The sequence below is a fragment of the Phyllopteryx taeniolatus genome, chromosome 2, assembly GCF_024500385.1.
Source record: "Phyllopteryx taeniolatus isolate TA_2022b chromosome 2, UOR_Ptae_1.2, whole genome shotgun sequence".
Classification (NCBI taxonomy): domain Eukaryota; kingdom Metazoa; phylum Chordata; class Actinopteri; order Syngnathiformes; family Syngnathidae; genus Phyllopteryx; species Phyllopteryx taeniolatus.
This window is the reverse complement of record NC_084503.1, coordinates 2621464-2637431: the sequence shown is the minus strand read 5'-3', so window position 1 is coordinate 2637431 and position 15968 is coordinate 2621464. Positions and strand designations below refer to the sequence as shown.

The 15968-nt window shown below is 42.3% G+C and overlaps 1 protein-coding gene across 8 annotated transcripts in view; it reads left to right on the top strand.

Annotated features, from left to right (window-relative positions):
- nhsb (Nance-Horan syndrome b (congenital cataracts and dental anomalies)) overlaps positions 1-15372 on the top strand; it is a 52935-nt gene extending 37563 nt beyond the window's left edge. For all 8 annotated transcript variants that reach the window (XM_061752595.1, XM_061752576.1, XM_061752586.1 and 5 more), the window contains 6 exons: positions 767-965; positions 1701-1832; positions 4787-4939; positions 6019-9171; positions 9244-9364; positions 10135-15372. In XM_061752595.1, coding sequence (XP_061608579.1) covers positions 767-965; positions 1701-1832; positions 4787-4939; positions 6019-9171; positions 9244-9364; positions 10135-10768 — 4392 coding nt within the window. In that variant the 3' untranslated portion in view covers positions 10769-15372. The remainder of the gene's footprint in view (positions 1-766; positions 966-1700; positions 1833-4786; positions 4940-6018; positions 9172-9243; positions 9365-10134) is intronic.
- The last annotated feature ends 596 nt before the right edge of the window (positions 15373-15968 follow it).

Here is a 15968-nt window from a genome sequence, read left to right as displayed (position 1 = left end):
CCACAAAGTCGATCATCGAACTGCGACCGAGGGTGTCCTATTGCCAAGTGCACGTGTGGACACCTTTATGCTTGAACATGGTGTTCGTTATGGACAGTCCGTGATGAGCACAGAAGTCCAATAACAGAACACCGCTCGGGTTCTGATCGGACCGGGGAAACGACCGTATTTCTCATGAATATTCGATATGTAAATCAGCTTTACTTTGATTGGATAGCTGTTATTCTTAATTTAAATATGGAAAACAGTTTTGCTCTGATTGATGCTTGGCGATCTCACAGCGTCCTGTGGCAGCCAAGCGATCATAGTGACGTCCCGTTCGCATCCTTCGATGTGGTCTCACTATCATTGTGAAGCAGAATTCGCCAAGCGTTCTTAGGCTTGTTGGCCCACTAATAGGGAATATGAGCTGAACTCCGACATGGGAGAAAATAAAAAGGGAGGGGGAATCTTTTGAGGTTAAGCTCGTCCTCTGCTCCCATTCACTTAAACATAGCACTGGCCCCTCCCAACAATATAGTACCATGGTTTATTATTAGTTTTTCTTGAAAATGCAACCAAATTTTAAAATAAATGTTCCATTTTTCAGAAACATTGGTGCCTAAATTCTCCACCAATTCTGGAATGACCCAGTACCATATCCTTTATTGTTCTGTCCTCACATGTAACACCGGGTGATGTTCCTATAGTTAGATTGAAGATGTATCTGAAAGGATGCCTACTTACACTTTGAATACTGCATGTTGCGCTTGACTTATACATCTAGGCTACCTCAACGGGCGAAGGAGACGATGAGGAGGTATTAACAGGTTACAAAACAAAGACCTCAGCACCTGCTGCTGTTCCCTCTACCCCGGACAAAGAGACAAAACGGTCGAAGGAAAACGTGTCCCACTCTGATCAGAAGACAACTTTTGATGAATCTCGTGCCGTCTCCTCCTGTATCATCCCCATCAATGTCACAGGTAAAATATAGGAGTGCAATTTGACATTCAACAGCAATAGAAGTACCCTGACATTTGATTATTTAGAAAATAGACACTAAGTACACAAATATTTAAATATTTCATAATGTCTGTACTGGCCAATGCAGCATGTATACTTGTGTGTAGCTTGACAGGCAGCAAACAATTCAATGTCCTCCAATAAACACACAAGGTTTGGTCTTTTCTTGTACTTTAGTGAAGTCATTCGTAATATTATTTTTTTTTTGTAAAACTGTACCACAGAAATAAGACTAAATCCGTATACAGGATTTTACACAATTCACTGTACATTTGTACACACCATACAATCACTGCCTACCTATTCTATAAGAAGCCCTAATAGCTTACACGAAGTAGCTACAAGCTAAAACCCAAACGAGATTGCTACAGTACAAGCTACAAGCAAAACAAGGTAAAGCGACAAGCTAAACAGAACTAGTATGGCTAATAAACGAGATTGGAATCCCAAACAGTCTTTTTTCTCATTACAATACACATAGGTATTGGATAGTTACACAGTGACTGTTCGTCTCCATGGCAGAAACATTTCAGACAGAATTCAGCATCAATATCATGTCCACTCACTGTCCAGTATCTTAATGAATTATTATGACCACAAGGTGGAAGTAAAACAATGGATATCACCAAAATGACCCTTTAACACTTGCAAACTCAAATTAAAGACAACATAAATTCATTCTTTTTTTTTCCCAGGAGTTGGATTTGATAGAGAGGCAAGTGCACGTTGCTCCCTTGTCCATTCCCAGTCGGTTCTTCAGAGAAGAAGGAAGTTAAGGAGGAGGAAGACCATCACTGGAATACCCAAACGAGTACAACAGGACATGGGTATGTTGGGTCATGTTGATCTTTTTTTTCTGTCTTCTTCTTTTTATAGATTTATGGATGGCTCAGATCTGGTGAAGGACCAAAATATTATACTCACCCAGTGCTTCATGGTACAATAATGAGATTCAATACAAGAAATGTATTACTTAAAGGGGACATATTATGCAAACTGACTTTTTAATTGCTTATATTTGAGTCACTGGGTCTCTGCAGTGTCTGTCCACCCATCAAATGCGGGGTGGGTGCCGTATTTCTGTTTGGAGGTATGTCCACTGCATGCGCAGTTGATTGTAATTCAGTGGCTGGGTAATGAAGTGCCAATTCAGATCCAGGGCTCAAAACAGCTCTGCCCCGGCAGCCATGGTAACACTAAGCCCTACTCATGTTGGCATCCCCTGCAGTAGAGGGGGACTGGTTCAGCACAGTTTCGCATTTGCACGAGACCTGACCTCCCCTCGAATGGTAAAATATGTTTTATGTGTGAAAAAAAATACATATCTCTTTGAATCAAAAACAATTTGGAATTGTATTCATTTACATTGGATTATATATACAGTATACATACATATGATATACAGTATTGTTAAAGTAATACCTATTTATTATTGTACTTGGCACTGGTAGTACTGTGTGTTCATAAAAAGGTACTGCGTAATACTGAGAGGCATTTCTAACATTGTGTTCCTAGACTGTAGCTACATTAGGTTTTCCAAAATTAAGGCCTTAATTTTCTTTAAAATGACACATGATACTTAAATGCCCCATTACAAGGTCGTAAAAGACTGTGCTAAAGTTAAACATTTGTCAAATACTTTCCAAAGCTTTCCTGAGAAAATAGAGCGTTTATTGTGTGGTGATAATTAATTTCATTTATGACGATAAATCGAGGACCCCCTGTATCACAATTACACGCAAAAAGCAAAAACTAAAAATGAATGGTTTTAAGTCTACTATTTGCTGTGATGTAACCTCTACTACCCCCAAATAAAAGGAAGGAAAGGCACCAAAAGATCTGAGCTATCTCCTGGTTCATCTTTGCTTTATTTATTGATTTATTCTTTTCATGTACGACTCCGATTCCAATGAAGTTGGGACGTTGCGTTAAACATAAATAAGAACAGAATACAATGATTTGCAAATCATGTTCGACCTATATTTAATTGAATAAACTACAAAGACAAGATATTTAATGTTCAAACTGATAAACTTGATTGTTTTTAGCAAATAATGATTTTATGGCTGTGGCATGTTTACCACTGTATTACATCACCTTTTCTTTTAACAACATTCAATAAACGTTTGGGAACTGAGGCCACTAATTGTTGAAGCTTTGTAGGTGGAATTCTTTCCCATTCTTGCTTCAACAGTCCGGGGTCTCCGTTGTCGTATTTTACGCTTCATAATGCGCCACACATTTTCAATGGGAGACAGGTCTGGACTGCAGGCAGGCCAGTCTAGTACCCGCACTCTTACTACGAAGCCACGCTGTTGTAACACGTGCAGAATGTGGTTTGGCATTGTCTTGCTGAAATAAGCAGGGCCGTCCATGAAAAAGATGTTGCTTGGATGGCAGCATATGTTTCTCCAAAACCTGTATGTACCTTTCAGCATTAATGGTGCCTTCACAGATGTGTAAGTTACCCATGCCATTGGCACTAACACATCCCATACCATCACAGATGCTGGCTTTTGAACTTTGCGTCCATAACAGTCAGGATGGTTCTTTTCTTCTTTGGCCCGGAGGACACGACGCTCACAATTTCCAAAAACAATTTGAAATGTGGACTCGTTGCACCACAGAACACTTTTCCACTTTGCGTCAGTCCATCTTAGATGAGCTCGGGCCCAGAGAAGCCGGCGGCGTTTCTGGGTGTTGTTGATAAATGGCTTTTGCTTTGCATAGTAGAGTTTTAGGTTGCACTTACGGCTGTAGCGCCGAACTGAATTTGCTGACATTGGTTTTCGAAAGTGTTCCTGAGCCCATGTGGTGATATCCTTTACACATTGATGTCGGTTTTTGATGCATTGCCGCCTGAGGGATCGAAGGTCACGCTCATTCAATGTTGGTTTTCAGCCTTGCCGCTTCCATGCAGTGATTTTTCCAGATTCTCTGAACCTTTTGATGATATTATGGACCGTAGAGGATGAAATCCCTAAATTCCTTGCAATTGTACGTTGAGGTGTCAGATTCCCATTCATGCCCCGCATAAGCAGCAGAAAATAGATGAATGGATGGAATTTTAAAAACTGCAACAAACAGTTGCAAGACATTGTCCTTAAAGTGTTCGACTATTTTCTCACGCACTTGTTCACAAAGAGGTGAACCTCAACCCCATCTTTGCTTGTGAATGACTGAACAATTCAGGGAAGCGCATTTTCTACCCAATCATGGCACCCACCTGTTTCCAATTAGCCTGTTCACCTGTGGGATGTTCTAAACAGGTGTTTGATGAGCATTCCTCAACTTTTTTGCCGCCTGTCGGAGCTTTTTCGAACATGTTACAGACATAAAATTCTAAGTTAATGATTATTTGCTAAAAACAATTAAGTTTATCAGTTTGAACATGAAGTATCTTGTCTTTGCAGTGTATTCAATTAAATATAGGATGAACTTGATTTGCAAATGATTGTATTCTGTTTTTATTTATGTTTAACACAACATCCCATTGGAATTGGGGTTGCACATGCAGTCTTCCAATACAATTTACAATTGTAATGTACATTGTGCTACATTGTTGCATTTAAAATTAGATTTTCATAAAAAAACGACCATGTTATATTATTAACAATTTGCCTACATTCGGACCTAACTAAAACGTTTTTAACAAATCAGAGGATGCTAAAGCACTTTGTTACAGTCTTGTGGTTCACCGTCACTCCCTCATATCCCATGATGAAAGTGACTTTAACATGACATTACTGAGACTCAGCATGCTGTGTCATTTTACATTCAGACTCAGATGAATCACCAGTAGCAAGAGAACGGACAGTAATTGTCCATGCCAATCCGCACCAACTCTCGCTGTGTCACGAAGACTTCTCAATTAGTGGTCGCCTTCACCACACTCGAGACTCTGGCTGCCAAACAGATGATTTCCTCATAGCATGTAAGTTCCTTTGTATGTTTCCTCATGTCATTCCTTCCCATTTGTTGTTAAAACAACTACCCACTAAAACCAACAAGGTAGAATTCCTAATAAAAATGTATACAACTATATTGTGACTGGGCGGCACGGTGGCCGACTGGTTAGTTAGCACATCTGCCTCACAGTTCTGAGGATCGGGGTTCATATCCCGGCCCCGCCTGTGTGGAGTTTGTTCTCCCCGTGCCTGCGTGGGTTTTCTCCGGGCACTCCGGTTTCCTCCCACATCCCAAAACCATGCATGGTAGGTTGATTGAAAACTTTGAATTGCCCTTAGGTGTGAATGTGAGCACAAATGGTTGTTTGTTTCTATGTGCCCTGCGATTGACTGGCGACCAGTTCAGGGTGTACCCCGCCTCTCGCCCGAAGATAGCTGGGATAGGCTCCAGCAGCCCGCGACCCTAGTGAGGATAAGCGGTAAAAGAAAATGGATGGATGGATGGATGGATGGATATTGTGACTGCATAGTCTCATGTTGACCTTTCACTATTGCTATGTTTGAAGGTGACAGCCATCTGTTGGCCTCGCCAATATCAAACAAGCATCTCCATTTTCGAGTACAGTGAACCCATGCTATTCGCGGGGGATAGAGACCGAGCCCTGCCGCGAAAAGCAAAAAGCCACAAAAAAATTCTTATACACTAATGAATTCATGTTAACTAGTGTTAACACTAGAACTCCCAGAGAGGAGCCACTTGGCTAGGTGGGAGGCAGTTTCAAACCAAGAAGCCATTCGGCGTACCTCTGGTAGGGCTGTAGGGGTGAGAAAATCCTGTGAGTTTTATTGTTTAAACCGAACAACAACAACACAAATATTCTACAAAATGGTGCCAAAGTAATACTTATATAGCTTTGGCCTGAGCACAAAAAGGTTTTCAGTGACTAATGGAGGTTAGGTTAAAAGAAAGAAAAATCTGTGAATTCCGAACTGCGAATTTGCGGGGGTTCACTGTAGATCCAGCACCCTGGAATTAAAATGGTATCGTCGATAATCGAGTGATCTAAGGAATGTCTCCCCCTGTCTCCCACTGTATTCTCCGCAGGTACAGCTGCTCCTTCCAGGAGACGTATTAGAGCTCAACGAGGCCATCAGGGAATCCCAGCATCTCTGTCCCACTCAACAGGCAACATTTCCTCCCTTGGTGACCAGTCTGACTCCACATACACAAGCACTGCAACTCACACTGGACGCTTACGATCTCGCAGCCTCCCACGAGAAGGCGGACGCCTGATGGATAGTGATGAGGATGACGACGACAATTACGATGACGACGATGATGATGACGACGATGAGGAATTGTCACCGTATGAAGCAGAGGATTTTATTCCACCTGGCCCAAGTCCGAGGATGAAGATGATGATGATGAAGGATGAAGAGGAGAGCACTGATGACCAGGCAGCTCCTGAGCCACTGCAACTAGGAAGCCTAAAACGGTTGCAACGATCTGGGGAAAGAGATAGAGGAGGAGGGAGCCCAGAGCACTGCTGGATGGAAAGAGGCCGTTCTCGCTTGCCACGCAAAGCTGACATGGGCAGCTGTGAGATTTCATCAAGTTCTGATACTTTTAGCAGCCCAATTCATTCTGTGTCTACAACAGGAGTTCTGAGTAGCCATGTAGACCACAAGGAAGACCATCAGTCTTCAAGTGGCAATTGGAGTGGCTCCAGTTCTACGTGCCCATCCCAAACCTCTGAAACTATCCCACCACCTTCTTCTCCACCACTTACAGGCTCGTCCCACTGTGACTCTGAGCTATCACTTAACACTGTACCCAATGCGATGGATGAGGGATTTTCCCTGGACCCCTCGTACCATTCTGAAATGAGACCTCAAGGACCAGGCCACAGGTCAAGCTCATTCACATCCTCGGCAACAGACCAGCTGGATGATGCAGGGGTGAGTACAGCCAGTGAGGGGGAATGGGCATATCCTCCAGACCAGGACCAGATTGACCCAGACCAATACCATCACCAGACCCAAAACGTATGTCAATCCCAGGACTATAGCTCCAAACAAGCTCTAGAAGACCAAACATGTTTCAGTGAAAAGACCAACAACACTGACAAAGACAGTGGCTCTCATTACTCCTCTGATGCAGAGGGTTTGTACACATCTGAGCAATTTGGTAAGAGTAATGAGAGTTACAAACGCTACATATATAACTATGCAGACCAAGGGCGTGATTGTGGTCAATCCAACATTGTGGCAGCACATCCCATTTCCCATGTTGTTTATTCCCCAGCCTCATCTGACTACAGAACAGGCACTATGACACTGGGTAGGCCCTGTCGTCCACTGAGGAAACCCAAACGTAAACCTCCCCCACCTATACGGACATCCTCCCTGAAAGACGCTAGTAGTAGTGTTGATGTAGGAACAGACACTCAGGCAGATCAAGACCAACCAAAGATGGTTAGTGAACAAGACCGTGCATTGTCTTCCACAGATATTAAGTTGGAACTGGAACTTGTAGGCATTCAAGAACCATCAGAGACATCCTGTCTTGTGGCAGAGCCCATGGGAACATGGGTCATGGGGCTAGGAGAAACAGATATTGTAGAACCCATGTCCTTTAGCTCAGCAGACACGCACTCGTTTAAGGACGAAGGAGCTGTGCAATCTGACTATGCAGACCTGTGGCTTCACAATGCTGAGTTGAAGTCCAACAATTGTGAGTACAAATCCCTGTCTAACTCAAGCACAGCGACAGGCACAACTGTTATGGATTGTATCAAGTCCCCAGACAGCTCTTCCTCCTCCACTGACACACAATCCCAGAATCTTTCCCAGTCTTCTGAGACGAGAGCTGCTAGTCCACCTCAGCCGCCAGGAGACTTCAAACTTGGGTCACCTGAGAAGTTGGCTGGCCTGGCGTCGCCATCCAGTGGTTATTCCAGTCAATCAGAAACACCAACTTCTACTTTGCCGTCAACTTCAACAGCGTTCTTTCCAGGACCGCTGTCCCCCTCCACCGGCAAAAGAAAGCCCAAAGTGCCAGAGAGAAAGTCTTCTCTCTCTTCGTTGCAACACCTTCCGAGAGATGGAACTTCTGTTGCCTCTGCTTACAAGAGAGACCCAGACTTCCCACCTCCACCTTCTCAGCTTGATCTTAATATTCTTCATGGTGGCTATGTCAGACAGACACTGTCCCACAGAACACAACACCTGCATACACTTCACCACAGCAAACACCGAGTCGCAAATGTTATGCCCACTGGAACAAAGACGTTGGTCCCTGAGACATTAAATAGCAACCTTCCGCCATGTGCAAACGCTGCTGCTTTAATTCCAACCTCAAATCTTTTGGCGATAACGCCATCAGTTCTACGTTCAGTGCAGCTTCACTCTGTCAGCAAATCTAGTAATATCGTGACCACCTCTGACCTGGAATCTCCAAGCGCAGCAAGAACTGTTACCAAACCCAAATGTCCTCCCAGTGGTGCCACTCTAGCCCCACCCCCAATCAACACAAGGCCGCTCCCTCCTCGTAGACTGCCCCCCAGACCTCCAACTCAGGACCACACCTCTCCGGATCACGCTCAACCACCTACCCCTGGACGTCACCCAGATGGACCTCCATCTTACGAAAGCCTACTACTCAGACAAGATCGATATGGGCCTGGTACCTTCTGGTCAATGACAGCATTCAGGACCCGTATAGACCCGTTTTCAGAACTCTCCGATGACAGTTCGCCTTTGCATCGGCCGGTGCCACGTGCTCCTCACCCTTCACCAGTGGATCTACACACACATATCCGCTCACACACAGAATTTAGAGGGCTCACACATTCAGCTTGCGCCCACCCAGAGTTTCGGATTTTGGGGGAGCGTTCTTTTTCCCAAGATGATGATGACGATGAGGAAGATGAGGAAGAAGAAGAACAAGTAAAAGAATCACAGAGGGCCACATGTCACAGGGTGGGCATGCGAACAGATCACCCTCCCCCTCCTGCCTATGAGTTTGCCGGAGGATCCCACCTGGACTCAGGGCCCTGGACTAGTCCAGTCAAAGTGCCTGGTACCACAGTGGAGACATCGCATCCTTACCTAATCAGCGATGCGAGGAGAATAAGACAAGTGGTGCAGGAAGAAGAGGAAGAGACATCAGGTGCTACCAGAAGTGCCCATCACCTGTTGCCACATGAGAATAAAGACGACTCCACGACGCCCGAAACAGAAGACTACTTCAGTAAAGGTACGCTTGTGTGCATTTGAACGTAAATGTTCAGACATAGCTCACGTGTGATAGGATTGTTTACTGTCGCAGATTCCACGCCCACTGACAATTCACTTTCCCCTTTGACGGATGACGCCAAAGTTGATGATGATATAACAACGTCCCCCAACAAGTCCAGAACAACCGAGGATCTGTTTGCCATGATACACAGGTGTTGTAAATTTACCACTGCACTCTTACTGTGAAATTCCGTCTCTTTAATTCGTTCCGTGACCACGCTCGTACCTCAAAACACTTGTATCACCAATCAACTTTTCCCATTTAAATGAACGTTAATCCGTTCCAGCCTTCCCAATCAAAAAAACAACAGAAATGGTTGTAATGTGTATTTAAATGACAGAAATTAGCACAGCATAATATATAGTCACTACATAAGTAAATAGAATTTAAAAGACTTGTCACTCTGCATCAATTAAATGCTGCTTTTTCTGCCTTGGCCACCTGGGGCAGTATAAGCCAGACAAACGGCCGTTCTGTTCATTGAGGCGCTATTATGAATCCCACTTGAGTTCCAGGCAGTCCTTGCCACTTGGCAGCAGCCAGTCATGTTGCAGCGGGCCACGCCCTGTCTCGAACTAGAAGAAGTGGGATTAATAATGTCGTAACTCCTCTCTGAGCTCATCAGTATGCCACTAAAATGAGTTGTTCTCCTCAGAGGATATGACTGTAAGTACCTTTATATTATCTGCCACGTTATTGCAGAACCATTTGTTTTCAATCCGTTGTTCAAAGGGTTAAACGGCACTTTGAGTACCTCCAAGGTAGAAAATTGTCAGACAAGTGAAAGCCCATTTGCCATTTGTGAAAATACAGTACAGTGTGTATTTACTGCTTGTTGGTTTTCATTATCCAGTGATATGTACTCATCTGAGTGTTTAAAGTCTTGGTAATGATTACTTTATTGTGACTTTTTCCCATCAGATCCAAGAGAAAAGTCCTTGGCCGTAAAGATTCCGGAGACTTAAATGTGAAGTCTCGTCCCTGCCCTTCAGCACCAGTGAATCCTAACAGTGTCACCAATGCCATTATGCCACCACCCCCTCCACTCAGCACCCCAGCCACCGTAGCCGCTGTTTCTGGGTCACAACGTGTCCCTGTTCCGATCTACCGCAGCGCTAAGAAATCCAGTACGTCCAATGAAGAGTTCAAACTCCTGTTGCTTAAGAAAGGGAGCAGATCTGATTCAAGTTACCGCATGTCAGCCACGGAAATTCTCAAGAGCCCTATAACTCCAAAGACCCACGGGGAGTCCATTCTGGAAGGCCCCATTGGTCAAGCTGAAGAGACCACCTCAGTGCATCAGGAACCCCCACTATCCAGCTTGGACCCAATCCAGATACCAGGCCTCTTTCCCAGGGCCAACTCTGAGAGCTTCACCCCGAAAATACTGCCTATGACAGCTGCATCTCGACAGGGACGTTCTCGGGTTCCTCCAGTAGCCAACAGTAGTCGCTATAGTACTCGTAGCCGCCTCTACACTGCTCCCATGCAAGCCATCTCTGAAGGGGAGACAGAGAACTCAGATGGAAGTCCCCATGATGACAGATCTTCGTAGAATTTGTTGACGGACATTCTCTTTTTTTGAAATGGCCCCCTTCCTACTTTTTTCATAATACTGGGTGTCTCTTGATGCCTTTGGTCTAATGCTCCCCCAAATCTGACAATGGAACTTTTGGGTTCCAAACGTTGTGAGAAATTGAATGACAAAGGGTCAAATAAAAAAAAAAAAAAAACTTAAAACTATATATAAAAAGGATAGCTCCCTCATAGATAAAATACATATTTTGATCAAACTGTCTTTTGTAATTAAAAAAAAAGCTATGAAGTTGCAAAATAAAGATAAGATGAGACATTTTGTGAAACGACTGCATGTACAAGCACATGCAAGATTCACTGATATTTGTACTTCCTGTTTTGTGTGGTGTGGGCGTGTGTGCTGTTGAGGAACTGCTTTCTTATGAAACGGAAAATTCAGACAAAATGTAATATTCTTCCAACTGTTGGTGCCCAAAAGCAGTAACCAGACTTTGCATAAGCGCATTCTAAATATTCCTGCCAACAAGCAAGGTTTGTCTTATGCGTAGGTTACAAAATGGTCCCAACACAAAACCAAGTTTTTAATTATTTACATCAGCAGACCTGGGATCAAGATAACATAGAGACGACCACAGATTTCGTCACATAAATTATATCCTAAACTTTTAATATGATGCATGTATTTTTGTAAAACGTCTCAAAACACGATGCTAAAGTTTCATCATGTTGCATGACCCGAATGGAAACATCCCCTAGATTCTCAGCTATCTATTCACTTATTTATTTTGTATTTTTTTTGGGGGGTTCTCTCGGCCTCATATGGGAAAAACGATCCTGTGAAAAGTTTTTGTGACATTTGTAACACATTACCGTTGATCCAAATGGATCTTTTTTTTCTGGGATTTTTAAGGAGCGAGGGGCCCATTACTATAGTAGACGATCAATTTGTGGAAAAACTTTGGGACAATCGCACAGTGGCCTTTCTCTGCTAGATTTGCTTTTGTTTGGGGTGACTCTCCATGGACCCTGGCCAGAATCATATTTTAAACGAACCTTAAAACCCTCTCATACTGTTCTAACTTCAAGTAGAAAGGAAGCATTTCAAGTTTTAAAAGGCACCATTCAGTGCAGATGGTGAAAATGCTTCCGAGGGTCCTAAATCGGGTTGACCAGAGTCATTTGCGAAGCTTTCCAATAACCGACCTATCTTTTGCACTTGACGATTCTTCGAGAATATTGAAAAGAAGTTATATCTTATAATGAATTTGAATATGTATATTTGTATTGAATATAAAGTCATGTCTATATTAAAAAAAAAAAAAAAAAGAACTAAACAAGGAGAAGACATTTTTATCAAGAGTGTAGCAAAGAAGAACAGGTCTCATTGACAACATGACGTCGAAATCTGAACAATGAACACTGTTCTCTCCGAGTTGCCTATCCTTCATTTGCACTGACCCAAGTAGCATGAGACAGGTGAGAGCTCAACCCGTTGACTGGTGCCCGCCATTTTATCCAAATTGACATATTTTGTTCACAATGAACACACTCTCCCACGTTTTAAAAAGCAATTCATCAATGGCTGTGGCCTTAGGACTCGTTTTCCTACCAAGGTTACCGTTCGATACTAATTTTAGCACGCCTGTGCATTTCGAAAGACATTTTACGCTGACTACCACCAATATGGCCAACATTAAATTCGCAGCCAGCTTTAGAAGTCAAATATCCATGTTAACTGCGATGGCTGGCAGTGAGTGAGTTAAGTGCTGAAGCGCAGCAGGCCGACGTGTTTACAAAAAAAAATAAAAAAAAAAAGGGAGGTTGTTCTGGTAAGCTTGGACATTTATCGTTATTGTAAGGTAGGCAAGGGAAAACAAAGACACAAATATAGAACGTTACCCGAGACAAGTTACTGTATGTGTATTCAATTCTGACACACTGTCACGCTATTGCAATTACAGCTCTAAAATGTTTTTGTCTTTGTTTGTTTAAATTCGGGTAGATATTTTATTTTTAAACAACACAGAATATTTGGTACATTCGTAAACACAAAACGAAAGTAAACAATCGAATTTTTCTTAACAAAATCAAAATATACAACAGTAAAACTACTTATTTCTTAGAAAATGAGTAGCTAGCTACTTCTCCACTTTGTGAAGTAACGTCAGACTGGAAACGAGCTAATGATAGCCATGCTAGTTAGCCATGCCATCCGCCTCGGTAGCAAGTCGATCACTAATTCTCGGCACGCTAGCTCTTGTAGCTGGTTGCAAAAGTTAAATTTCAAGACAGCGTTATAGCAATATATTAATGTTGGCTTTCCCGCGGCTCAGAAAATGGATGAATGGATGGACGGGATAATGTTACCTTGAATTTGTCAAAGAGTGATGGGTGGCACTTTGCTAAATGTGATTTCGTATTGGAAGTGAGCACGTTTTGCATATCCTTCCGCTACCACAACTCACAGCGCTGATGAAAAGTTTTTGCGGTTTTGAAACTGTGACTTTTTAACACAAAATCGGTTTGAAACCAGTAAGCGGCGCACGCCTATTGTAAGATTGTACACATTTTGCACATTAACACTGCGCTTAAAAATAGGAAAATAGCAAAACTGTCGGCGGCACGGTGAGCGACTGGTTAGCACATCTGCCTCACAGTTCTGAGGACCCGGGTTCAAATCCCGGCCCAGCCTGTGTGGAGTTTGCATGTTCTCCCCGTGCCTGCGTGGGTTTTCTCCGGGTACTCCGGTTTCCTCCCACATCCCAAAAAACATGCATTAATTGAAGACTCTAAATTGCCCGTAGGTGTGAATGATTGTTTGTTTATGTGTCCTGCGATTGTCTGGCGACCAGTTAAGGGTGTACCCCGCCTCTCGACCGAAGACAGCTGGGATGGGCTCCAGCACACCCGTGAAACTTAGTGAGCATCAGCGGTATGGAAAATAGAATGGATGGACGAACTTGTACCGAATTAAGAATTAATCCACATCAATTCAAATAAAACATACGCCTGAACACATTTTTAATACATGGAAATGTTAAATACAACCGAACTGTACTTAGGCAGTAATTCTTTCCCGTACTGCTAGAGGGAGCCCGCATTCCACTACACAGTTTGAGAATCAGTGAACTTGTGTTACGAGGGAAAGGACCATCGGTTGACAGCTTGAACTCTCACCTGCGTATCACAGCAAACATTTACTCACATTCAGAGACCGCACTTCAATAGGAACCACTCACTGTATTCTGTGAATACCTCGACAAACATATTACTGTTTTACTGTAAATGCAAGATAGATAGATAGATAGATAGATAGATAGATAGATAGATAGCTAGCGCGTAGCAGACAAACATACTCAGCGAACCTGAACTACAGAACTGACACTGTGTACGTTGGAGTGAGTAAAAAGCTGTGAATTGCTCATAAGAATTTGACATTCATGGCACACTTCATGGCTTCATGGCACTTGTTCCTGACCATTGTTTTTTTTTTTTTTTTTTTTTATTTGTCGTGTTTTCTATCGCATGCAATAAGACACAAGTGACAAAAGAAGAAAAGGGACACCACTGTATGATTATTTTTTATCTGAGGGATGTCTCCAGATGAGAAAAGAATTTGTATTTTCTGTTCTATTGTCAAGTTAAATAGTGTGTTCAATAGATGTACAAACTGTCTGGCTAATTCTGTTCTGTATAGGTGTGATCACAACAGGGGTTTATCTTGTACTGTATATCTTACTCACTGGACAATCATACGTTTGAAAAGACTGAACAGAAAATTATAGAGAAAAATCGGAATATTTCCGGTGCTGGGTCTTAGTATTGCCGGAGCTGCAAAAGTTGGCGTGAGAGATATTTTCACTTTGAATTGGAAAAAAAAAATAATAATAATAATAATTCATGATGGTAAGACGCTGTTTCGAAGTGTGACTTGTAAAATAGTCCTTGTACTTTAGTTATTTTGAAAACTTGAATTCCCATTGAATATGACAGCAAATGGGTTTTCTCGCCGCCACTTGAAGGATGCAATGTGAAAAATCTTTTTTAAGACTAGGACACAAAGACGAGAAAAGCACGACCAGCGTTGAAGATTTGTGTGGTGTGTTTGTTTTTCCGTACTGTACCCATCATTTATCCCAATGGTGTTGTGACACAAGTTGTATCATTTCTGAAATAAGCACTTAAATGACTAACACTATTGGATAAGTAAGACAATGTGTCGGGGGGAAATGTTCAAAATCAATTTGAGCTCTAATTTCTAAAACGATGAAACCTCATTTGACTTGAGAGTACCACAAAATCAAGATTCTTGAATTCATGACTACTTTGTTCCAAAAGTTTCAATTTCGCTCGAATGAAATGTGACAGCCACTGGAAATTTTTTCAAAGGTGTACAGTATGGAATAGCACTAAACAGAGTTTAAAATTTTAAAAATATATGTGAGAAAATACGCAAGTGTAACTGTCTATTTAAAAGAAGCTCCAGGTTTAAAGGTAGATAGGACATAACAGATTTGAATCATTTTTGTATTTTTGTATAAACTTGTAAATACATTTTTAAAAGAAAAACAATGTTGAAATTCTTTCTTTTGTAAAATAACCAAATAAAAGAATGAAAACAAATGAGTTTTGAATGGTTATTTGGTTACTGTGATTCCTTTCAATAGATTGTCAGGCTTTTTAGCGCAGTAATCGCGGGGGGGGGGGGGTTGAGGGAACATATTCAAATTAAATTCAAATTTTAAGTAGGCCTACCATAATGATTTGTAATTCATAGACTTTGCAGATAGGCCTGCTACTACGACACTGGACTGTGTTCGATTTTGATGTACTCACTTCTCAATCTCAAGTGCGCCACAATAATCTCAACACTAGATGGCAGCATGTAGCTACACATACACCCAATTCCTGGTACAACAGTGCAAAACTCCAACTGCAGATTGTGTTTTCAAAGGTGCACTACTACAATTTGTAGAGTGACCAGTGATGGGAAATAAAATATAATAAGATACTTGCAGGTAGTTAATGTGCTTAAGTAAATACCTCAGGTATTGGTACTTTGCGGGGAACTTTTTACTCTTTCGCTCTACATTTGAAAACATCCGTAGCCTACTACGCCTTTGACTTTGCCCATTAATGAATGTGGTTGCCTGTTTGCTTTATATGTTTGGCGTGTCAATAAAGTTTCTCAAGAGCGTGCTTATCTCAAAGTCCGCTGT